This window comes from Castor canadensis, chromosome 10, assembly GCF_047511655.1.
Source record: "Castor canadensis chromosome 10, mCasCan1.hap1v2, whole genome shotgun sequence".
NCBI classification, from domain to species: domain Eukaryota; kingdom Metazoa; phylum Chordata; class Mammalia; order Rodentia; family Castoridae; genus Castor; species Castor canadensis.
This window is the reverse complement of record NC_133395.1, coordinates 55,110,252-55,135,729: the sequence shown is the minus strand read 5'-3', so window position 1 is coordinate 55,135,729 and position 25,478 is coordinate 55,110,252. Positions and strand designations below refer to the sequence as shown.

Genomic DNA, 25,478 nt, shown 5'->3' with positions numbered 1-25,478 from the left:
TTTTGTTTTTTTCTTTTAAACTAAGAGAAAGAATTCAGCAAACAATTCCTTTTAAAACTAGCTTGAGAACATAGACTGTTACAAAAACCAAGCATAAGCATTTCAAAGAGAAGGATTTGGTCAATTTCAAAAGTTCATTTGAGATCACCTTGTCTTACTCCAGAGTTGCTGGAAAGATCCAAATCTCAGATTGGTTCTAAAACAAAATGCTAATTTGAACAATGTGAGAAAGAGTAGAATTCCATTTGCTCTTTTGGATTCATTTTTTACCTAAAAAGCCATTAAAACCTAGGGACCCCTCCCATGTTAGCAATTTTCATTATATTGCAGAATACTAGTAATCCTTTGTTGCTATTAACTAATGACTATAAAGAAATGAAATGAATATACACTTTACTATCTGCTTTCTTATTTCTAATAATTAGGTGTGGGGCTAGAGGAGTGACTCAAGTGGTAGAGCGCCTGTCTAGCAAGTGTGAGACCCTGAGTTCAAACCCTAGTGCCATAAAAAAAAAGAGCAATGATTAGATGTATTAGTCAGCTTTCCTTTAATGTAACAAATACCTGAAATAAATCAACTTAAAAAGAGAAAAGGTTTATTTTGGCTGACAGTTTTAGAGGTTTCAGTCCATGACGGACTGGTCCCTTGCTTTGGGCCTGTGGCAGCACAGCACATCCTAGCCTGAGTGCATGGTAGAAGATGCATGGAAGAGACTGGCATCCCACGATGCCCTTCAAGGGCATGACTGTCAGCGATGACCTAAAACCTGCCATTGGGCCCCACCTCTTAAAGGCTTCCACCACTTTTCCATGGCACCAAGAGGAGGACCAACCATTTACCACATGGGCCTTTGGGGAACATTGCAGATCCAAACTGTAGCATCAGGTTTATACTGACTCTTTCTTTTATCAGGAATTTTTATGTGGCGAGAGGTCCTTGGATCAGCTAATTCAGAGACTGCTTCAATCAGCAGATGAAGAAGCCATTGTAGAACTTTTGGATGAAAACCTTAGATCAGTAAAATAAGTGCTTTTTTATTATTATATAAATGGAATGGTTCAAACCCCAGTACCGCCACCCACCCCACCCCCAACAAAAGGAATGGACTTCTATCAAGAAGCAGACTGAGGCACGGAAATCTTTATGAATAATCATAAAGTGATGCTATAAGTACACAGTACTCATGGGTACAGTTTTCACTGAATCAGAATCACATTTCTTGGGCTAGAGGCATAGCTCAAGTGGTAGAGTGCATGCCTCACAAGCGCGAAGCCCTGAGTTCAAATACATACTACCACCAAAAAAAAGGATTTATTTTAGGTTTCATCCAACTCTCCAAGTAGAAAATAAGCTTATGATGTTGAAATCAGAACTAAAGAATTGAGAAATATTGTATAATTTAAGAAGGATCACTTGTTCTTTTATCCTTTTTTTTTAACCACCTATAGACATTTTTCATTTACTACTTCAGAAAAATGTAAATTTCATAATATAAGATTTATGAAGGGCTGAGAATGTAGCTCAGTGGTAGAACACTTTGCAGATGCAAGGCCCTGAGTTCAATCCCCAGGACTGCAAAAAAATAAAAATAAAATATTTATACTTATTTGTAAACTCCTTATATAAAGAAAAAGTACTCTTAACCATGTCAAAGTTTAATCATGTCTAAGTTAAGACTTAGCTTGCTACTTTCAAGCAAAATAAAAATTGTGAAGAATCTAAGTCACTGATGTCTTTGATTGTGAATAAATTCTATACTGTATAAATTATAGGCCAATATTTAAAATAGATGTTCTGTTGGCTTCTGTTTCTTATTGTTCAACAGATGTAGTTAGTATGAGTAATTCATTGTGATCGTTTTTGTGCAGTGATATATAAAACCCAATCCTTGTCTGCTGGTTAGTGCCTGTCTGGAACCCTAGCACTCAGGAGGCAGGATTCTGGGTCTTGAGTTTGAGGCCAGCCTGGGCTAAACAGTGAGACCCTGTATCAAAAACAAAACAAAACAACCAAAAACAAAATAAACCCTCACTGGTGGCTTATGCCTATAATCCTAGCTATTTGGGAGGCTGAGATCAGGAGGATCATGGTTCGAGGCCATCCTGGACAAAGTTTTCCAGACCCCATCTCCAAGGTACAGCTCAACAGTAGAGCATGAAGCCCTGAATTCAAACCCCTGTCTCACCAAAAAAACCAAACCAAAACAAAACAAAACATAATGACATGATGTATTTAACAGTTGGTAAAAAAAATTTTCTTGAGAAAACAGAGGGGTTATTTTGGAGATTCTTTAGATGAATTTATATGCCAAGATAGATTAGCAAATATTGAGTTTTAAGATCAGTAGAATTATTTGGAGGAAAAAACGAGTGAGAAATGTTTTCCAAAATTTTTACTTCAAAAATTTTTAACCATACAGAAAATAATTTTTATTTTAAATATCTTTTAAAAAACAGTTTAATGGACACTGTATACACTGGATTCAACTGTGGTTAACATTTTGCCCCATTTTTCTTTCTCTTTTTATACATACTGTGTGATGGTTATCGGACCACAGCAGTTTTTTCAGTGTGTCTCTCCTAAGACTAACTGTAAGGTTTCCCTACCAACGACGTTCTCCACCAAATCATAACATTAGCTCACCTGATAATTTATCATTTATGCAATATGAGCTAATAGCTATTCATACTAAAATTATTATATCCAATATATCTTTATTTCATCATTTTTACATTTACTTACACGTATATACATTATTTGGGCCATCTCCCCCCCAATAATATATCTTTTTAAGCTGTTTTTGTTAGTTTTGTCCAATCCAAGGGCCAATCAAGATTCACATATTGTATTTAGATGTTTTTTCTTAGTTCTTATATTAATTTCTTTTTTTTATTCCTCCACATGACATTGACTTTTTTGAAAAGTCTGGCAAAGTTGTTTTTTAAGTGGCTTCTACTCCAGAATGGAGTTGCCTGGCTATTTTCTCATGTTGTTAGTAACTTTCATCCATCCACTTTACTTATTATATTCAACTAAATCAATATACTATAAAGTAAAATTAAGTATTAAGTCTAAAGATTAATTTCAGATTAACATATTTGCCACGACTATTTCAGAGGTAATATGAAATTCATATTTTGCCATATCAGGAAGTTCCACTATTAGTGGCTGGCACATGACAACTCTCCCTATACTACGAGACTTGACCAAAGCCCAGCATAGCTTCTGGAAACATGATGCACGTGTGTTCCCTACAATGAAACCAGGCCCCCATAAAATGTCTGAGAAAACTCAAGGCTGCCAGAACTACTTATTCTAGCCAATACACACATGATGACAGGCCCGTGCCCTTCTTTGGAGCATTAACTAAAAATCTTACAGTTATAAATATGTATCTGTTGCAGCTCAGGTATGTCTTGGAAAGTCCTGAGCCATTCTTTTGAAAGATAGGGCCTCCATCCCCCAGTCTCTGTGGGCGAATGGAGTCCTAACTTAGATCACTGCCAGCTAGCAGAGAGCTGGCCTCATTGCATTTACTTTTACCAACCATTTGTACTATATTTTCCTTCTCTGACTACTGAGACCTGGCTTGCCCCCTTCCTCCTCTCCCTTTAGAATGCCCAAGTTACCTTTGGACAAATGCAAATGGAGCTCAGCTCCTTCCCCTATTGCCAGTAGTTAACTTTTCACCACTTTAATATCCAGCTGTCTCTGACAGTTCGGTCACTAACATAACAGTGATGGTAATATAATACTAGCAGCAATGTCTCAGTAATTAGTATGTAATCTGAGTAACACTTGAGTGTCACATAAGCATTGCCTCATCACTGTTGTAGGCAGCTTCTGAGATGACCCTGGTGATTGTCATTTGTATCATCCTCTCCCCTCGAGTGTGAACTGCATTTATTGTTTCTAGGTAGAATACTACAGAAGTGATGGAGTCGTCACTTTTTGTATTAGGTCATAAAAAGATTCTTGCTTCTCAGCTGGGTATGTTGCTGCCTGTTTGTAATCCCAACATTCTGGAGGCTAAAGCAGGAAGGTCTTGAGTTCAAGGACAGCCTGCAACATAGCAAAACCCCTTCTTAATAAATGAATCAGCTGAGTGCCAATGGCTCACTCCTGTAGTTCTAACCACTCAGGAGGCAGAGATCAGGAGGACTGCAGTTCAGAGCCAGCCTGAGCAAATAGTTTTTGAGACCCTATCTAAAAAATACCAAACACAAACAAGGGCTGGTGGAGTGGCTCAAGTGGTAGAGCACCTGCATAGCAAGCATTGAAGCCTTGAGTTCAAAGTGTGGCCAAAAAAAATCATTATGTGAAAAATTGTCCAGGTGCTGGTGACTCATGCCTATAATCCTAACTACTCAGGAGGCAGAGATCAGGAGGATCGAGATTTGAAGCCAGTCCAGGCAAATAGTTTGAGAGAAAAAAAGTATTGATTTGTTATCATTCATTCATGTGATGATCAGTTTGACATATATATGTGCCAAGGACTGGAAAAGTAGAGGAGAGGAAGAAGACAAAAGGGAATACATTCCTTCAGCCAAAGCAAGCCAACCTGTGCTGTTTCCCTACTACAACCACACTGTAGTTAGTATTGACTACCTTCCTTTTACACTTCCCTCTTCCTTCAGCTTCAGCTTTTCCCTAAAGCACAATTAGCTGGAGAAAAAAAGGAGTCAAACAATTGTGGAGCTAGGAAACTACAAAAATCTCAGATTGTGTTTTTCTCAAACCTGTGTTACATCCAAGTCTCTGGGGGATCTTGCTATAACACTGAGTTCACCTCAGCAGGTCTGGGGCCTGCCATTCTCATTTCTAACAAGCTCCACAGAATAGTGGGTCCTGATGATCCATAACCACCTGAAAGTAATGGATCCATGATGTCTGTTATTCAAGCAGTGGATGTGCCCATTGTTGTACTTCATTTTCATGCAAGGAGATTCAACTGAATCCATAATCCTGTTTTATTCAGGTAGACCTATTAGTCTCCCAAAGACCAAATATAAAGTTGACATCTTTTTTTTTTTTTTTTTTTTGTAGTACTAAGGCTTGAACTCAGGGCCTTCACCTTGAGCTACTCCACCAGCCCTGTTTTTGTGAAAGGTTTTTTGAGATAGGGTCTTTTGGAACTATTTGCCTGGGCTGGCTTTGAACCTCAATCCTCCTGATCTCTGCCTCCTGAGTAGCTAGGATTATGGGCTGAGCCACTGGCACCCAGCCTAAACTTGACATCTTTTAACTTAAAAGTTGAATAGTGTTAGGAAATGAACATAGAAACTAAACTCTGGAAAGCCAGTTTATTGTCTCATATGTAAATCATCTTCAAAATATCAAGGAATAGCAAACTTTTACTTCAGAAGTATATTTTCAACATTGTAAAAATTGAACTTGAAAGTGAATCACATTGATAGGTAGCAGATAGATATAAGCCATGGCCACAGGAGGAAGAATAGCATCACAATTAAACTTCCCAACTCCACAAGTGGTCAGTCTCTGTTAAGATCAAAGTGGCCCATGGAGGCCAGGAGCTATCTCAGGATACGTTGAAATCAGCCACTCACCTAAAGATTAATCTTTTCTTTATTCAAAAGAAAGCCAGGATCGATTGTTTAAAAGGTATAAATATAAATGTTAATAGTTTTTTTTTTTAAATCATCAACCTACATTCTTTTTGCTTTTTTTTATTCATTTATTCACATTTGCATACATTGTTTGGGTCATTTCTCCCCCCTGCCCTCTCACCCCATTCTTTTCAATGGGATATGAAAGAATCTGTTTCTCTATTTGTCCTCTGCATTAAGTAACATCAGTATTTTTTATTCTTGCTAATATTATATGTAAAAAACGATTTCCCTTTGTTTTAATTTATATTTCTGTGATTTATAGTAAGCTCAAATATGTTTACATTGTTTATTGGTCATTTGTATTTCCTCTGGTATGAACTGGCTATTTGGATATTCTACCTTTTTCAGAAAAGAAAATATACAAAAGAATTCCATATTGATTTGTAGCTCTTCATATGGGGGACTTAACTCTTTGTCACTTGCATTGTGATTATTTTTCCTCCTCTGTCTTTCAAGTTTGTTCATTGTCTAAATTTTATGCTAAAGGAGTATCTTACAAAGTAAACAAAGATATATACAAATATCTTACAATATTGTTTATAATAGTGAAATACTGGAAACGCTCTAAATACTCATTTCAGAATTGGTTAAATAAGCCAGGTGCCATGGCTCAAGCCTGTTAATCCTAGCTATTCAGGAGGCAGAGATTGGGAGGTTGAGATTTGAAGCCAGTCCCAGCTCAAATCTCAACTAATGGTTGGACATAGGGGCATATACCTGTCTTCCCAGTTACACGTGGAAGCACAGATAGGAGAACTGTAGTTCAGGATGGCCTGAGCATAAACTCAAGACCCTAGCTTAAAAATCCAATGCAAAAAAAACTGGTGGAGTGACTCAAGTGGTAGAGAACCTGCCCAGAAAGTGCAAGGTTCTAAGTTCAACCCCAATACTGCCCCCAAAAGAGAAAGGATTGGTTAAATAAACTTAAGGTTCATCTATGAAATGAAGATATAAGTTTCATAAAGGATGAAGAAATTTTGTATGTTGCCAAAGAAATATTTAAAATACATTTTTGGATTCCAAGATGGCAGCTAGAGGGAGGAAGCAGAAAGCGTGCCTCCTAAAGTAAAATCTTGGAGAGATGCTGGAGATACACCTTACAGGAAAAACCACTGAGAAGAGGAAAAACTTTGGCTCCTCCACACCTCCAGCCCACTCGTACCATCTCCACTTCACGTTAAATGGAGAAACCAGGAGGGCTCCTGCGCCACCACCAGATGACAGCGCCGACGGCTTGGGAAGATGTGGACCACAAGGTGACCTAAGCGGTATGCGGTACTCCCACAGACAACCCTGGGCCAGATCAGCATAGCCCCCTGGACAGACTGACGCCCACCCAGGGAAAAAAGAGAAACTGAATAATAAGCAATAACAACATAAAAGACACGTAGCAAAGAGGGTGGGGTGCCCTGAGCACTGAAGAGGGGGAGGGGAAATCCCTCACAAGCCGGCTGCAGAAGGCAGGAGCACCGGCACACGCCCAGGAACCAGGAGCGGGAAAACTTGTAAAAGTGGCAGGAGAGGGGGAAGACCACTTCCCACGTGAGCTGTAAATAAGTCAGCCAGAGAAGGCGGGAGCAGCGGCACACGCCCAGTAATCAGGAGCAGGAAAGCTTGTAAAAGTGGCAGTGGGAGGAAAACTCCACAGGAGAGGGGGGAAGACCACTTCCCATGTGACCACATCCCACGTGAGCTGTAAATAAGCTGGGCCAGAGAAGGCAGGAGCAGCAGCACATGCCCAGTAATCAGGAGTAAGAAAACTTGTAAAAGTGGCGGTGGGAGAAAAACTCCACAGGAGAGGGGGGAAGACCCACTTCCCACATGAGCTATAAACAAACACGCAGGCCTGAGAAAGCTGGTGCAGTGTCACCTGCCCCAGTGTGCTTGGAAAGGGGAAAGTTTGTAGCAATGGCTCACGCACAGGAGAACTCTGAGTAAACAAAGCCTGCGGGCCAGGTGAGTGCTAAGCTCACTCCTGAGATCTGCATAAATAAAGCCTCCAGCTACAGCAGGCTGACAGCAGCGGGCAGCTGAGCCACAGCCGCAGATACCATTCTCAGAATGGTCTCCAGACTCTTTTTTTTGCTATCTCCCTACCTTTGATGAGACAACAACTGAACTATACCTGCCTTCTGAAAAACTTACTGAAACTGTATTGCATTTGAACTTGGAACACTTTGTGGGGTTTTTTTTTTTTGCTTTGTGCTGCTTTGTTTTGGTTTGTTTTTAGCTTTTGTTCCCCTTTGATGAGACGATAGAATTACTTCTGAGACACCATCTCCAGGATTGGACGCTGAGGGGCGAACACCAAAATTATTAAGACTAAAATTTTATTGCATTTGAACTTGGAGATTTTTATATATATTTATATTTTTTTTTCTATTTTTCATTTATTTATTTTTTATTTTTATTTTATTTTATTTTATTCTTTAATTTTTTTTATTTCTTATTTTCAATCCTCTTTCTGTCTCTCTAATGCCTGTTCAGCTTACTGTTGATTAGTACACTATCTCTCCCTGTTTATATCTTTGAAACTTTTTTGTTGTTTCTTTTGTTTTTTCCTACTTGTTTATTTGTTTTTCCCTTTTTCTTTAACTTCTTTGCTTTCCATCTCCTCTCACCCTTCCATTCTAAATATCACCATTGTTATTATTACAATATAGAAAATACTTAATTGCACACAGTACAGGGACAATAACAACACCAAGGCCAATGACAGAAAGAAAAAACAGGGAAATCAGTTTCTCCACAGCAAAAAAATTAGTATGGGAACCAGAGGGAAATGAAGAAAACAGATACTCAGATCCAGACTCCAACAAAATGAAGATAAACTATGCCAAAGAACCCAATGAAGCCCACAAGAACTATCTAAAAGAAGAAATACTACAGGTAATCAATGAGAATTTTATAGAGATGATACTGGATATGGTCAACCAGAATATACAGGAGACATTCAAGAAATTCCAAGACAACAAAAATAGAGAATTTAAAAAAGCACAAGAAGAAATAAAAGAAACCATACAAGCACTGTATAACACCAAAGTGAAACAAAGAACACAATTAATAAAGAGATAAATGAACTCAGTTCAAAAATAGACAACATTAAAGAGGAAGGGACTCAGGACATGGAAAAACCTCAGAAAAAAGAACGAAACAGAATTGCAAAACAAAATGGATGGCCAATCCAACAGAATAGAACTAACAGAAGACAGAATCTCAGATCTTGAAGATGAAATGGTAATTAAAGGAAAAACCGAAGAACTATTAGTTAAACAACCCAAGACCTATGAAAAGAAAATGCAAGAACTCACCAACTCCATCAAAAGACCAAACCTGAGAATCATGGGCATTGAAGAAGGAGAAGAGGTGCAAGCAAAGGGAATGCGTAATATATTCAACAAAATAATAACAGAAAATTCCCCAAATCTAGAGAAATCTATTCCCATACAGTTGCAAGAGGCCTCCAGAACACCAAACAGACCAGATCAAAATAGAACTACCCCACAGCATATCATCATTAAAACAACAAGTACAGAAACTAAGGAAAGAATATTGAAGGTTGTAAGAGAGAAAAAACAAATAACATACAAAGGTAAACCCATCAAATCACAGCAGACTTCTCAACAGAAACATTAAAAGCAAGAAGAGCTTAGGGTGAGATCTTCCGGGCACTGAATGAAAATAACTTCAACCCCAGGATACTCTACCCAGCAAAACTATCATTCAAGATAGATGGAGCATAAAAGTCTTCCACGATAAGAAGAAACTAAAACAATATGTGACCACAAAGCCACCACTACAAAAGATTCTTCAAGGGATTCTGCACACAGAAAGTGAAACCCAACATAACCATGAAAGGACAGGCAGCACCAAACTACAGGAAAGGAAAAAGCTAGAAAGTAGAGAGTTACCTCAACTTAGGTACACACAATCAAACCTTCAAACAACTAAGACAACTAAATGACAGGAATCACCACATACCTACCAGTACTAATACTTAATGTTAATGGACTTAATTCACCCATCAAAAGGCACCATTTGACAAAATGGATTAAAAAGGAAGATCCAACAATTTCTTGCTTACAGGAGACCCATCTCACCGACGGAAATAATCATAGGCTTAGGATGAAAGGCTGGAAGAAGATTTACCAAGCCAATGGCCCCTGAAAACTGGCAGGAGTAGCAATACTTATTTCTGACAAAGTAGACTTCAAACCTACATTGATCAAATGAGGTAAAGAAGGACATTCCATACTAATAAAGGGGAAATAGACCAAAAGGAAATAACAATTATCAACCTATATGCACCCAATGTCAACGCACCCAATTTCATCAAACATACCCTGAAGGACCTAAAAGCATATATTAACTCCAACACAGTGGTTGTGGGAGACTTCAATACCCCATCCAAACAAAAATTCAATAAAGAAATTCAAGATCTAAAATATACCATAGATCAAATGGACCTACTTGATGTCTACAGAACATTTCACCCAACTTCTACACAATATACATCCTTCTCAGCAGCCCATGGAACCTTCTCCAAAATACATCATATCCTAGGGCACAAAGCAAGCCTCAGCAGATATAAGAAAATAGAAATTATACCATGCATTCTATCTGATCACATTGCAATAAAACTAGAACTCAACAACAAAAGTAAAGACAAAAAACATGCAAAGAGCTGGAAACAGAATAACTCATTACTTAATGAACACTGGGTCATTGGTGAAATAAAAGAGGAAATTAAAAAGATCCTGGAAGTCAATGAAAATGAAAACACAACCTACCGGAACCTCTGGGACACAGCAAAGGCAGTCCTGAGAGGAAAGTTTATAGCCATGAGTGCATACATTAAAAAGACTGAAAGATCCCAAATCAATGACCTGATGATACATCTCAAACTCCTAGAAAAAAAAGAAGCAAATCCCAAAACAAATAGAAGGAGAGAAATAATAAAAGTAAGAGCTGAAATCAATGAAATAAAAACCGAAAAAAAAAATACAAAGAATCAATGAAACAAAAAGTTGGTTCTTTGAAAAAATAAACAAGATTTACAGACCCTGGCAAACCTGACTAAAATAAGGAGAGAAAAAACCCAAATTAATAGAATCAGGAATGCAAAAGGGGAGATAACAACAAACACTATGGAAGTCCAGGAAATTATCAGAGACTACTTTGAGAACCTATATTCAAATAAATTCAAAAATCTTAAAGAAATTGACAGATTTCTAGATACATATGATCATCAAAAACTGAACCAAGAGGAAATTAATCACCTGAATAGATCTATAACACAAAATGAAATTGAAGCAGCAATCAAGAGTCTCCCCAAAAAGAAAAGTCCAGGACGCGATGGATTCTCTGCTGAATTCTATCAGAACTTTAAAGAAGAACTGATACCAACCCTCCTTAAACTGTTCCACAAAATAGAAAGGGAAGGAAAACTGCCTAACACATTTTATGAAGCCAGTATTACATTTATCCCATAACCAGGCAAAGACACCTCCAAAAAAGGAGAACTATAGGCCAATCTCCTTAATGAATTCAACAACATATCAAAAAGATTATTCACCACGACCAAATAGGCTTCATCCCAGGGATGCAGGGGTGGTTCAACATACGAAAATCAATAAATGTAATAAACCACATTAACAGAAGCAAAGACAAAAACCACTTGATCATCTCAAAAGATGCAGAAAAAGCCTTTGATAAGATCCAACACCGTTTCATGATAAAAACTCTAAGAAAACTAGGAATAGAAGGAAAGTACGTCAACATTATAAAAGCTATATATGACACACCTATAGCCAGCATTATACTTAACAGAGAAAAACTGAAACCATTCCCTCTAAAATCAGGAACCAGACAAGGATGCCCACTATCTCCACTCCTATTCAACATAGTACTGGAATTCCTGGCCAGAGCAATTAGGCAAGAAGAAGGAATAAAAGGAATACAAATAGGTAAAGAAACTCTCAAAATATCCCTATTTGCAGATGACATGATCCTACACCTAAAAGATCCAAAAACCTCTACTCAAAAGCTCCTACACACCATCAATAACTATAGCAAGGTAGCAGGATATAAAATCAACATAGAAAAATCATTAGCATTTCTATAAACTAATAATGAACAAACTGTTAAAGAACATATAAAAACAATTCCATTTACAATAGCCTCAAAAAAATCAAATACTTAGGTGTAAACCTAACAAAGGATGTGAACGACCTCTACAAGGAAAATTATAAACTTCTGAAGAAAGAGATTGAGGAAGACTATAGAAAGTGGAGAGATCTCCCATGTTCATGGATTGGTAGAATCAACATAGTAAAAATGTCTATACTCCCAAAAGTAATCTACATGTTTAATGCAATTCCCATCAAAATTCCAATGACATTCATTAAAGAGATTGAAAAATCTACTGTTAAATTTATATGGAAACACAAGAGGCCATGAATAGCCAAGGCAATACTCAGTCAAAAGAACAATGCTGGAGGTATCACAATACCCAACTTCAAACTATATTACAAAGCAATAACAATAAAAACAGCATGGTACTGGCACAAAAACAGACATGAAGACCAGTGGAACAGAATAGAGGACCCAGATATGAAGCCATACAACTATAACCAACTTGTCTTTGACACAGGCAAGAGAAGACAGCCTCTTCAACAAAAACTACTGGGAAAACTGGTTAGCAGTCTGCAAAAAACTGAAACTAGATCCATGTATATCACCCTATACCAATATTAACTCAAAATGGATCAAAGATCTTAATATCAGACCCCACACTCTAAAGTTGATACAGGAAAGAGTAGGAAATACTCTGGAGTTAGTAGGTATAGGTAAGAACTTTCTCAATGGAACCCCAGCAGCACAGCAACTAAGAGATAGCATAGATAAATGGGACTTCATAAAACTAAAAAGCTTCTGCTTATCAAAAGAAATGGTCTCTAAACTGAAGAGAACACCCACAGAGTGGGAGAAAATATTTGCCAGCTACACATCAGACAAAGGACTAATAACCAGAATATATAGGGAACTTAAAAAACTACATTCTCCTAAAACTAATGAACCAATAAAGAAATGGGCAAGTGAACTAAACAGAACTTTCTCAAAAGAAGGAATTCAAATGGCCAGAAAACACATGAAAAAATGCTCACCATCTCTAGCAATAAAGGAAATGCAAATTAAAACCACACTAAGATTCCACCTCACCCCTGTTAGAATATCCATCATTAGCAACACCACCAACAACAGGTGTTGGTGAGGATGCGGGGAAAAAGGAACCCTCTTACACTGTTGGTGGGAATGTAAACTAGTACAACCACTCTGGAAAAAAATTTGGAGGCTACTTAAAAAGCTAGACATTGATCTACCATTTGATCCAGCAATACCACTCTTGGGGATATACCCAAAAGACTATGACACAGGTTACTCCAGAGGCACCTGCACACTCATGTTTATTGCAGCACTATTCACAATAGCCAAGTTATGGAAACAGCCAAGATGCCCCACTACTGACAAATGGCTTAAGAAAATGTGGTATTTATACGCAATGGAATTTTATGCAGCCATGAAGAAGAACAAAATGTTATCATTCCCTGGTAAATGGATGGAATTGGAGAACATCATTCTGAGTGAGGTTAGCCTGGCCCCAAAGATCAAAAATCGTATGTTCTCCCTCATATGTGGACATTAGAACAAGGGCAAACACAACAAGGGGATTGGACTTTGAGCACATGATAAAAGCAAGAGCACACAAGGGAGGTATGAGGACAGGTAAGACACCTAAAAAACTAGATAGCATTTGTTGCCCTCAACACAGAGAAACTAAAGCAGATACTTTAAAGCAACTGAGGCCAATAGGAGAAGGGGACCAGGAACTAGAGAAAAGTTTAGATGGAGAAGAATTAACCTAGAAGGTAACACACATGCACAGGAAATCAATGTGAGTCAACTCCCTATATAGGTATCCTTATCTCAACTGGTAAAAACCCTTGGTCCTTCCTATTATTGCTTATACTCTCTCTTCAACAAAATTAGGGATACGGGCAAAATAGTTTCTGCTGGGTAGCGAGGGAGGTGGGGGGCAGTTGCACGGGGCGGGGAGGTAAGGGGGTAGTGGAGGAAGCGGGGAGAAAAGACCCAAACATTGTATGCACATATGACTATAAATAAATAAATAAATAAAATACATTTTGTGAAAAAATAACACTAATGACTGATTATAATTTTTGTGAATCAGTATTATGTGCATATTAAAATAATCTGATCTATTATATCAGCATACTATTAACAGTGATTATATGTGGGAAATGGGACTAGGGTTCAGGGGAAGAAGCCCCAATTCTGTCAACTGCCCCCATATACCACACACACACACACACACACACACACACACACACACACACACACAGAGAGAGAGAGAGAGAGTTACCACGACCAGGACCACATCCTCCTGGTCAGGAATTAAAGTACTACTTTCTTTTCTCTCCTAACTCATTTCCAACCTGTGCCCAACTTGGAAGCATAACGAGTAGGATACATATTTTTGTAGAGTATTCTAAAACCACAAATAAAACTCACTAAGAAAAAAAAAAAGCCAGGCCTGGGGCTAGAGCTGGGGTTGGGAGTTTCATACAGGTAATCTCTTCAATTTAACAACATAAAGACCCAGGTTCAAGAGCTGCATCCTAGGCATCAGATGAAGCAAGGGCTGAGAATTCCTCAAATATTCCAAGGGGATAAAGGAGAATGATGGAGGGGTGAATCTTAATCTATACTGTAAGCACTTTTGTAAATGTCACAATGTACTCCAAGTACAACAATAATATGCTAATAAAAATTTAAAAGTAAAAAATAATATTCCAGCTCTAAATGCTGATACTGTCTTCATTCTTGAGTCAACCAGTTTTCAGTCTATGGAAAGTATGTGGCTCATGCCTGTAATCCTAACTACTCATGAGGCAGAGATCAAGCAGATCTCAGTTTGAAGTCAGCCCAGAAAAATTGTTCTGTGAGACCCTATCTCAAAAAGCCCTTCACAATAATAGGGCTGGTACAGTGGCTCAAGGTGAAGACCCTGAGTTCAAACCCCAGTACTGGGGAAGAAATGTATACTTCTTTCCTAATAAACTTTGCTATCACTTTAACTACGTTTTCATGTCTTGTCTGAATTCTTCTCTCACCAGACATGATCAAGGTATTTATCAGTGTTAAGCTTTCTGGTAATAACATGACCTAGGGTCAACAAATTATTACTGATATTCAAAAATTAAACAAGATGGGCACAGTTGGTGCATGCCTATAATCCCAGCTCCTCAGGTGGCAACTACTTTCGAGGATCAAACTTTCAGGTCAGTCCATGCAAAACGTTAGTGAGACCCCATCTTGACCAATAAAAGCTGGACATGGTGGTACATATTTGCATTTCAGCCTGGAGGGAAGTGCAAATAGGATGATCATGATCCCAGGCTGGCCTGCGATAAATTTGAGACCTTATATGTAAGAGGTATGGCTCAATAGGAATTTGGAGTACTTGTATTGGGTTTGGGGAAGTGGGGCTCCTGGGATGTTGATATTGAAGAAATAGATTTCCTTACCTGAGAAGTTACATAAGTATATTTGTTTTGCTTTTTTGGTGTTTTTGGTTTTTTTTTTTGTTTTTTTTTTTTTTTTTGGTGGTACTGGGGTTTGAACTTCAGGGCCTCATGCTTGCTAAGCAGGCACTCTACCACTTAAGTCACTCCACCAGCCCCTCATTTTGTGATAATTCATTGCATTTACAATTTTTGTTTGTTTCCCTTTCTATATGTACGCTATGCTTAATTTTTTTTTCTTTTTGGCAATGCTAGGGTTTCAATTCAGGGCTTCACGCTTGCTAGGCAGGCAATCTACTACCACTTGAGTCACTCCACCAGCCCTTTTTGGCACTGGGTATTTTCAAGATAGGGTATCAAGAACTATTTGCGCAGGCTGTCTTCAAACTGCGATCCTCCTGATCGTTGCCTGCTGAGTAGCTAGGATTATAGGTGTGAGCCACCCAGCTGCAAAGATTTTTAATAATAAAATTACAATTTTAAAAGATATGCTAGGTTTGAAACATGTTATTTAGAACAGAAGGCATTCCTACAGTCAGCCTAGGCATTTTGAATATGGAAATAAAGGAGTGAACAACCTATAAATGCTATTTTTAAAATGGGAGTAAAAACAATACCAATAATCCTAGACTATATTTCTGGTAGTGCCTGATACTGAGTTGGTAGGGCAGAGTGGGGGGTGGTAGTCAGGTGAAGTAGGAGAAGGAAGTTGTGTGAATCACTTATAAATGACATTGAACCTAAATTCTGTCTCAGAAGGTGAGCAGAAACTGTACCTTCATAGGCTGTTTATGTCGTAGCACTTGCTGTAAAGGGTACACACTACAGTGGCTGGAATAAAAACAGATAAATGGGATCCAGAAATCAAAGTCTTCAGATACCTTAACATCAAACTGTAGAAACAGACCTGTCAGAGCCAATCAGGAGCAAAATTCAGAGGGAAAAGAGTCTTTACTTCCATTTCATGGGAAGCAGAAAATGGTTCTCCTTTTTCTCCCATTTCCACCCACTTTTATCTGTTATATTAAATTCCTTTCCTAATAAGCTTTGCTGTTATTTTCACTATGTTTTGCATCTTGCCTGAATTCTTCTCTCACCAGACACAAGAACCAAGGTATACACCAGTGCTAGACTTTACAGTAACATTTTTGGTGCCTTGACTGAGATCCCAAATCTAATACATCTTGACTCAGACCCAGACCAATCATGTTTTGACTCAGATCTTGGATCTGTCTGCTTTTTTTTTTTTGGAGGGGGTAGGGCGGGGGCAGTTCTGGGGTTTTGAATGGGCATGGGCTATCTGTTTTTGAATGAGGCTATAAAACTACAAATGAAACTGGGCACCAGTGGCTCATGCCTGTAATCCTAGCTATTCAGGAGGCAGAGATCAGAAGGATGCAGTTCAAAGCTGGGCCAATAGTTCTTGAGACCCTATGTTGAAAAACCCATCACAAAAAAGGGTTGGTGGAGTGGCTCAGGGTGTAGGCCCTGAGTAGTTCAAACACCAGTAGTGCAAAAAAAAAAAAAAAAAAAAACCAGTACTGCAACAACAAAAAAAAAAACCTACAAACGATGCAACTCAAGAGATAACTTCTAAACGCTGAGTATGACTCCTCCTTGAACATAATTACTTGTTCTGGTCTTCAAAGGATTCCAGCTGTCCTTATTGACAGCAGCAAGGACAAGAGACGCCTGACTAGACCTATGCCACTTACTGGCAGGAGGTAGCCAGACTGACTTCAAACTTTCTGTTCCCTAAAGGATTTCAGGATATTTAGTCCTTGAGTGGGGAATGTTAGCTAGCAGTTAGTCACCAGTGATGGGGATATGGAAAGGAAACATAAAATGGAGGTTTCTATTAGCAATGAAAGAGGCATGGAAGAGGCAGAGAGATGGTTCAAACGCCAGCACAGGATTTATTGTTTAGGAAGGAGCCCTGAGGAGGGGGTCCCCAGCAAGAGAGCTGGAGCCCATAGCTGCTTACAGACTTGCAGTAGATATAGGGGAGTGGTCTGGAGGAGAAACCCCACTGGGTGGGAAAATTCTGGAGTGGAGTTAACCATCCCTAGGGGAAGCTAGACTCCTCTAAGTGGTAATTAGGTAGATAAGTTGCTCAGCTCCGGACCCTATGGCAAGGTGGTGGCTCTCATTTTCTTGAGGCTAGATGTGGTCCTTCCACTGGGCAGTGTGGTAGAAGTAAGCTGCCTGCAAGGGTGGGGGGTCCAATCCTAATGTGGCTTCTTTTTGTTCACCCTAACAGTTTCTTCAAGATCTCTGAAAAAGAAACCTTAAAAGCTCCTGCTAGGATCCAAATAGCCCACCAAGGTCATGGGATGTCACAAGATGTTTCTGATGTGGGTCAACATCAGTTCTTAAAACCATATTAACAAAAGAAAGATACAGACAGACCTGTTAACCATACTGTAACAGGTCAGGTGGACCCAATACTTTTTACTTTGTAAATCTGTATGCCTACCCTGCCATATGACCTTAACTGTGACTTCAACCCCATGGACTAAAGTCCTCAGGAGGGACTTAACCCTCCAAGCCCTTTTCACCTCAATAAAAACTGGTGCCAGGGTAAAAATAATTGCCATCTTCATTCTCTCTGTAGAGATGACCTGGTTTTAGTCTATTGAAAGTGTATTCCTTTCCTCATAAACTTTACTATCACTTTTGCTAAAAAAAAAATTCAGAGGTAAAACTGATAAGGGGGTGCCCCAGGAAAGAAGACACCTGATCTTCAAGAGAAAAATATTGGGGTCACCCAGGAATGGAGATGGTGGCACACCAATGAGACACCTCAAACCTCCTCAAAAGGGCCTAAATAGATATCATTATTGAAAACATTCATGACCAGAAATGAAGTTAATGATTCCTGAAGAACTAAAACCATGGCTTTGATGACTAAGACTAAATTAACAAGAAAAAACAGCTTATCTTTCTTCCTGTCAAACAACGTGGATTCCATTGCAGGGGATTATGCTAATTACAAGAAAACTTGAAACTGAGGAGGAGGAGTCAAAGAATGCTTATTTGTAAACCCAAGCACTCAGCTACTCTACATTTTTCTTTCTTTCTTTTTGTGCTATTCTACAAAATTGGAGAAGTACAGAATGTGAATCCTCATATCACACAGAGGCACTTAAAACTCAGGCAAAAGGAATACAATATCTCCAGAGCTAATCTGTATGAACTGGAGTGATGCTGACCTATCCATCTCTAGATGAGAAGTCTTTATGACTCAACTGTCTTCATGATTGATAGAACAATAATGTCGCCATTTATAAATCAGTAGTCATTTTATCCTCAGACCTCACTTGAGAAACTTCCAAAACCCTGCACTTAACAGAAATTCCCACGCTCTGAGACAGCCCCACCCCTACCAGAGACTACTGTTCATGCACTAACTTCCTTAACCTCCCCCTTCTATAAAAGCCATGCCTGGTCCAGAATCGCTGCTCTGTCATCTTTTCCCTGGCCAGGCAGACAGTTTGGGCCTGCCATTAAACTTTGCTCTATGGACATAAGACTTTTCTCGTGAGCTTTCTTTGTGAGCAGCGTTTTTCCTAACATTTTGGTGCCATGACTCAGATCGGGGCGCACTCCCAGCACTGACCTTGTTCTCCTGGCCTCCCTCACCCCATCCCACTCTCTCTCTCTCTCTCTCTCTCTCTCAACTCCCATTCCCTTCCTCTGGGATCTGAACTGCTTTGCCGGAACCCCCAATCCTAGAAAACATCACTCCCTTACAACTTACAGGGAAATTCCTCTGCACCAGCATGCCTCCAATTGCCATCCACCACCGGCCAATCTTCCCTCAAGGTCCTCTCTCTTGGTGGGTCCTCCTCACATGCAGAGCCATGATCTCTCTCATTTCCTTGAAATCCTAGCGCTTGGTCTCAGCTCACTCCTGTCCCTGGGAACCGGGTTCCCCACTAGGGACTGTGGAGCCCTGGGGTGAAGACGTTCCCTCTGGGTACTCCACATCTCTTTCTCTCTCTCTCTCTCTCTCTCTCTCTCTCTCTCTCTCTCTCTCTCCTGAGTACCTGATATTTTGGGAATGCCCGCCCATATCTCTCCTCAGGTCAGGCCTCACCATGAGAGTTGGACCATCCAAATTCCTTCAGACTCCCCATTGGGATGTCTCCTGCCCGACCTTGGGCCCCTCTGCCTAATGCCTGATCGTAAGCCACAAAAGCTCATTTTTCTCTGTAATCAGGCATGGCCCCAATACCCATTAGACAATGCCTCCAAATGGCCACTTAATGGCACTTTCAATCCCAATATTTTAAGGGATTTATACAATTTCTGTGAGCATGCTGGTAAATGGAAGGAACTTCCCTACACCCAATCCTTTTCTTATCTCCGCACCAAACCCTCCCTCTGTACTTCCTGTTCCCCTACACAGGTTCTATTAGCCTCTAAACCAGCTTCTAAATGAACAAAATCCTCTCCCAAACCTCCTCCTTCCCCATGTAAGCAGACTTCTTGTGCTGCTCAGGCTGCTTGTCTCTTCCTATTTCCTGAGGGACTTTCCCATCATGGTGTCAAGCCCCTCCTTGCCAACTCTGGCCTCAAGGTGATTCCAGCTCTGGGAGAGTTCATGCTCCCTCCCTGTGGACTGAGACCAAGCCCCGGGTTTATTCGGGTACGCCTCATGCTACATTGGCGGAGTCCTGTTTGATTATGGCATCTGATGACTGCTTCTCTTTCCCCCCCTGTCTAATGCTCCTTTTTCCTGAGACAGCAACCAGAGAGTGGTTTCATGTTGCTGAAAGTGTTCCAGTACCAGTCAATGGGAATGACCTAAAGGAACAGGTGATGGCTAATCCCTCAGGTGTGTGTCATGCCTCCAGGCTCTCCCTTACCTAAGATGTCAGGACACCTTTCTACTTCCTCCATGGTCTCACCATGTGTCCTTTTTCTCTGTCTGCCTTCCCCTCCCTGGGCTTACTAGGACCCCACTTCCCATGAAAAACTCATAGCATGGTACCTTATGACTTAAGTTATTCCAACTAGTTTGCCAGGCCTCTCAGGCTAAAGTAACTTTAAATCAGCTGCTAGGCAAAAGCACTTACAAAAAAACTTCAACTGCCACACTAACACCCTAACTCCATTCCCACAAGGGGAGGAAGGAAAGCAAATAGGCATGCTTGTGCACATCAGGAATGCCTGCCATAGCTAAAAGAGTCCATAGGCCAACCCAAAACACATCCTAGGCCACCAGCTGCACATGGTGGTGGCTGCGGCCTGCTGCCACTTCCCCTAAAATAAACGTGCACAGAGTATATAGGAAGGCGAGAGGGGCGACAGGGCACAGGATCAGGCCTAAGCAGTCAGGCTTGCTTGTTCCAGGTGTGTGTGGAGGGAGTGGTGCCTTGCACATGCCCTGCTCCTAGCCCCACATCACACCTCGGGGAATGGGACCCAGCCCTTGTAAGCCAATTGTTACCTCAAGGTTATAGTCCCAGAAATCACAAAATGGACATTACTATAATAAACTTCTCATTTAAACCTTTCTATACTTTCAGCCTCAGCATAAGTTTTTCCCTTCAAACATTAACACTAGTTGTCCTGTATGGTACTGTTATTGGCCCGGGATGCCCTCTGAATGCCCTTCTCTTACTTTACAGACAATTTGTCCCTTTGTTTAAAAACATAGCCTTTATTAAAGAGGCTGCCTGCTGTTAGCTAAAAGACAGGATCCTAATGTCTTGTTCTTTCTAGATGGGACCTGCACCTTCCAGTCTTCTGGCTTGTAGATGTTGAAAGTTTTGTACTGCAGCCTGGCCTCAGTATGCCTTGGGTGACTAAGAGAAGTGGCCTTCACAGGGTTCCTTAAATTACAATACCATACTCCAATTAGACCTTTTCTATAAAAGGGAAAAAACTGAGGTCCCCTATGCAAATTTTCTTTCATCTCAGATTGGCTCCATAATTGCCCTTACCTTCTAAGCCACCCCAATATTCAGAACCTCCTAATGGGTGCTTCCCCCTTCAATAGGTAATGGTAGGAAGAGGGTGAGTCTATGTCCCCTTCCAGCTATCAGATCTAAGGGAAATTAAAAAACATCTGGACAGCTATACTGATGCCCCAGACAAATACATTCAAGCCTTTATTTCTGTGATCCAAACCTTTCAATTGACATGAAAGGATTTTATGCTTCTATTAGGCCAGACTCTTTTCTCATTAGAAAAGTAATGGGTTCTGGCCCAGGCCACTCAGGTTGGAAATGATTACCACTTACAATGAGCCCCAATACTAGTGGCACCTGGAAATGAGGGAATAAATGTGCCTACCTACAGGGGCACAGGCATTCCCCTTGACACATCCACACCAAAAGGGACCAGTGATATGGCTCAAGCAGTAGCTTAGTAGGAGAGTGTCTGCCCAGCATGTACAGGCCCTGGGTTCAATTCCCCAACATTGCTAAATCAAAAAAAAAATGGTAAGGAAGATAAGTGGCATTAATGTCACTTCAGCCATCTCATAGTGGAAGAAAGTTAACCAAGACCAGATCCCTCATTCTTCAAGTGAGGAAACTGAGGCCCAGAATGGTTCATAGACCTGCTCTCCCAAGTATCAGGTGGCAATGTGAAATAACAACTTTGCTTTACAGCAACAGCCTGAAGAAAATCCCCTTACTTTTCTGCAGCATCTTAAGGATGCTATCAGAAAGCATACCATGGTGGACCCAGAGTCACAGGTGAGAGAGGTTCTCCTCAAAGATAAATTTCTAACAGTCAGCCCCAGATATCTGTAGAAAACTCAGTCTGTGGCTGAAGGAGAAAAGTCATTGGACCAAGTAATACAGCTAGCCATGTCTGTATGTATAGCTATGTCTGTATGTCCAGGACACTACTAACAGGAGAGAAAAGATAAGGGACACCATGACCTCATTGCTGCCCCCACCTGAGTGGGGCCTGCATCCTGAACTTGCTACCATGGTGGACAGGAAGGGCACTTCTGCAGAGAATGCTTAAGGGAGGACAGCCTGGGAGACAGCCCTGCCCCCAACCAGGACCCTGCCCTCTCTGCAAAGGTAACCACTGGAGGTCTAAGTGCCCCTGCCTCCAAATGGAAGGCGAGGTGCCACCTCCTATGGATTGATGGGTCCTGGCCTCCTGTCCACACTCCAGTTCTTGGCATCAATGTTGAGGAGCTTCGGGGTAGCCATGATGGCAGAAAAACAAAATATCATTTTCCAGCTAGACAGTGGAGCTCATTTCTCTGTTTTACCTTTCTCTCCAGGTCCCCAGTCCAATGACAACAGTTATTGTTTGGGGCAAATCTGGCCAGCCCCTAGAGTGCTAATTTACCCAGCCTCTGGCCTGCTCTTGGGGAGACCTCCTCTTCTGTCACTCTTTCCTCATAGTACCTAAAACTCCAGTGTCCCTGCTGGGACGGGATTTACTATCTCAATTAAAAGCTCAAATTCTCCTCCCCCCAGGCAGCTATCTCTGCTGCCCTCTCCTTCAGAAACAAAGAAGATTCCATAGTGTGGACTGATGAGATGAGTGTAGGGTGAGCCAGGACGGCCCTCCCTATTCAAATAAAACTCAAAGATCCCTCACAGTTTCCACACCTAAAACAATATCCCCTCAAGCCTGAGGGATGATGAGACCTTATGCCCATCATAAATTCCTTAAAACAACAAGGGCTACTAATTAGTTGCTCCAGACCCCATAATAAATTCAAAATTCTTATAAAAGTTAATTTTAAAATACAAGTTACAAAGTAAACAACTGGAAAGGATATAGATAGGTAGTGAATGTATTTTTTGAGAAGTTAAAGAAAAAAGGAATGTTTTCAGATGAGAAAAGATTTTGTAAAGAAGGATTTGTCCTAAAGATTGTTTCAAATAGGATGGATTAGGACAAGCCATCAAAGGGTTTAGTATGTTATATAAATGTTTGAGTAAGTTTTAAAAGTGTATAATAAAAAGCTTTGGTGTGTGATAAAGTTAAAGTTGAGTATAGTCTAAGAGTTGCCTAAAAGATTTTTAGGGTCATGTCAAACTAAATCAAATTCTCTATGTCTATAAAATAACAAGGTTATCTTAATATTGTTCTGCTCTGAGTAGCATCTACAAAAAACCATTAAAGAGAAAGATTTTATCAAAAAAATTATTTGCGTTTTCTGCTGATCTTGTCAAGCTCTATACTTTATCTAAATATGGTACAAACATCTACAAAGTTATATAAAATGAGATAGAGCTCTCTTTTATCCAAGAGTGTTACACTTAACCTAAATCCTGACAGCCCCTGCCTCCCACAGGTCACCTACCTAGGTGTGGCCTTAAAGGGACAGACTTACTCCCTGATTCATGAGTGCATCAACCCAATCTTCTGTTTCCCTCCCCCCCAATACCATAAAGCAGCTTAGAACTTTCTTGGGAGTTCAGGATTTTGCAGAATCCGTATCCCTAGGTATGCAGTCCCATAGCAGACAGCTTTTTATGTTCCTCCTAATATTCCTATTTAGGTCTTAAATAATGTATGGCCACCCATTTCTCTTAGAAAATTTGCCTCCAACAGACTCTGCTCCTCTGGCTGACTACCTACCTTACCTTAACCTTCTCAGGGAACTTCTCAGAGAGCATGCAGACCAGATCCTGCCCCACCCTATAACAATTTCTGTTAAACCAGGGGATTTTGTTCTCCTAAAGGATCTTCTACCCTCTCCATTGGGACTTCGGTGGACCAGCTCTCATCGTATCATTCTCATGACACCCACTGCTGTCAAGCTCAATGGGTTCCCCCAATGGCTGCACCTCTCAAGAAACAATTAGAAAAATGGAGAAGAGAATTGGAGGACTCTTGAAATTGTCTAAGGAACAACATTTCACAGTGGTTCTCCTGGCCAATGCCCATCCTAATGCCTGTGTTCTTGCTCTCCTATTCTTAAGCTTCCTCCCTTGTATCATACCGCATGTCTGCTATTGCTAATCAAAAATTTAACCAGTTGTACCTCCAGGGATACCAACCTCTCCAAAACACGAGGATAGTTGGCTGATACCCACCATGTGGAGGTCAGAGGATTGGCTCAAGACTCTTTACGACCTATGGCTACAAGGGACCTTCATCAACTTCAGGGAAGAGGAAATCTTCATTTTTGGAGCCTGGGTGTACGCCATCATGAGGCTCAGCACCCCAACATTGTTTGCCAACTAACCCTCCCTTCCCTCATGGTCCTGCCTCAAGTCTAGCTTGAACTCTCCTTCTGCCCCAACCTCCAATCAGCATGAATCATAAGATCCTAACCAATCAGATCATGCTGAGTCTCACTGAGTGAGACTGAGTGAAGCCCCTACCCTTCCCTCCCTCGCTCTCTTGGCTCTCTCCCTCTCCCACTTGGCAATAAAGAATCTCTTGGCCAGATCACTCCTCTCCGCATGGTCACTTTGGGGCCTACAGCTGTTGTAAAAGGATAGTTTAAATTACTTTTCTTCCTGCATCTTATTTTAAGTTATAAGGTTGCTGAAAGTATTTCATTAAAAACAATATTATCTAAATTTAGGTTTTTGCAAAGGTTGTTTCAAGATACAAATTATGGTCTTAAACCTCATAAGTTTATATTGAGTTAGGTATAATTTAAAGCTTGTCTTGAAATTTCTCTGAGGCTAAAATTTAAGGTAAAATCTTAATATACTAACATATGTCTAAAAGTGGGTTTTTGTTTTATCAAGATAATTGTCAGGGATTTTGGATTTTACCAAAAGCAAAATATAAGTGCACCCTGTTCCTCAGTTCACCCAAGGGAATTTCTAACACTGCTTGAAGCAGATGCTCCAAAACACTACGCAGTTTTCTTGCACCGAGGAACTTTCTTGCACCGAGGAACCCCAGTATTGTCTCCTAGCTTCCATCAGCCAAACTTACCTTAGTGTAACTTGGAATTGGTAGTTAATTCCATACTGCTTGCAAAGAGTTAAAATTGAGATGTTTTCCTTTAAACACTCAGCATTGTCTCCCTTTATATTGTTGTCTGTTTAAGTTACATGTTGCTTTTGATGTCAATCTGACTCTTTGTCCAGTGTATGATAGTTCCACTTATGTTTGTGAAGGATTGAAGGATGGACTGCAGGAGGTCCCAAAAGGTGATAACGGAGAAGAGAATTGGAAGACACTTGAAATTGTCTAGGGAACAAGATTTCACAGTGGTTCTCCTGGCTAATGCCCATCCTAATGCCTATGTTCTTGCTCTCCTATTCTTAAGTTTCTTCCCTTGTATCATAC

At 40.3% G+C, this 25,478-nt stretch overlaps 1 protein-coding gene across 9 annotated transcripts in view; it reads left to right on the top strand.

Moving 5' to 3' along the window:
- Nucleotides 1–1,723, top strand: part of LOC109686476 (peptide chain release factor 1, mitochondrial-like) — a 32,742-nt gene extending 31,019 nt beyond the window's left edge. For all 9 annotated transcript variants that reach the window (XM_074043302.1, XM_074043309.1, XM_074043303.1 and 6 more), the window contains one exon: nt 914–1,723. In XM_074043302.1, coding sequence (XP_073899403.1) covers nt 914–1,027 — 114 coding nt within the window. In that variant the 3' untranslated portion in view covers nt 1,028–1,723. The remainder of the gene's footprint in view (nt 1–913) is intronic.
- The last annotated feature ends 23,755 nt before the right edge of the window (nt 1,724–25,478 follow it).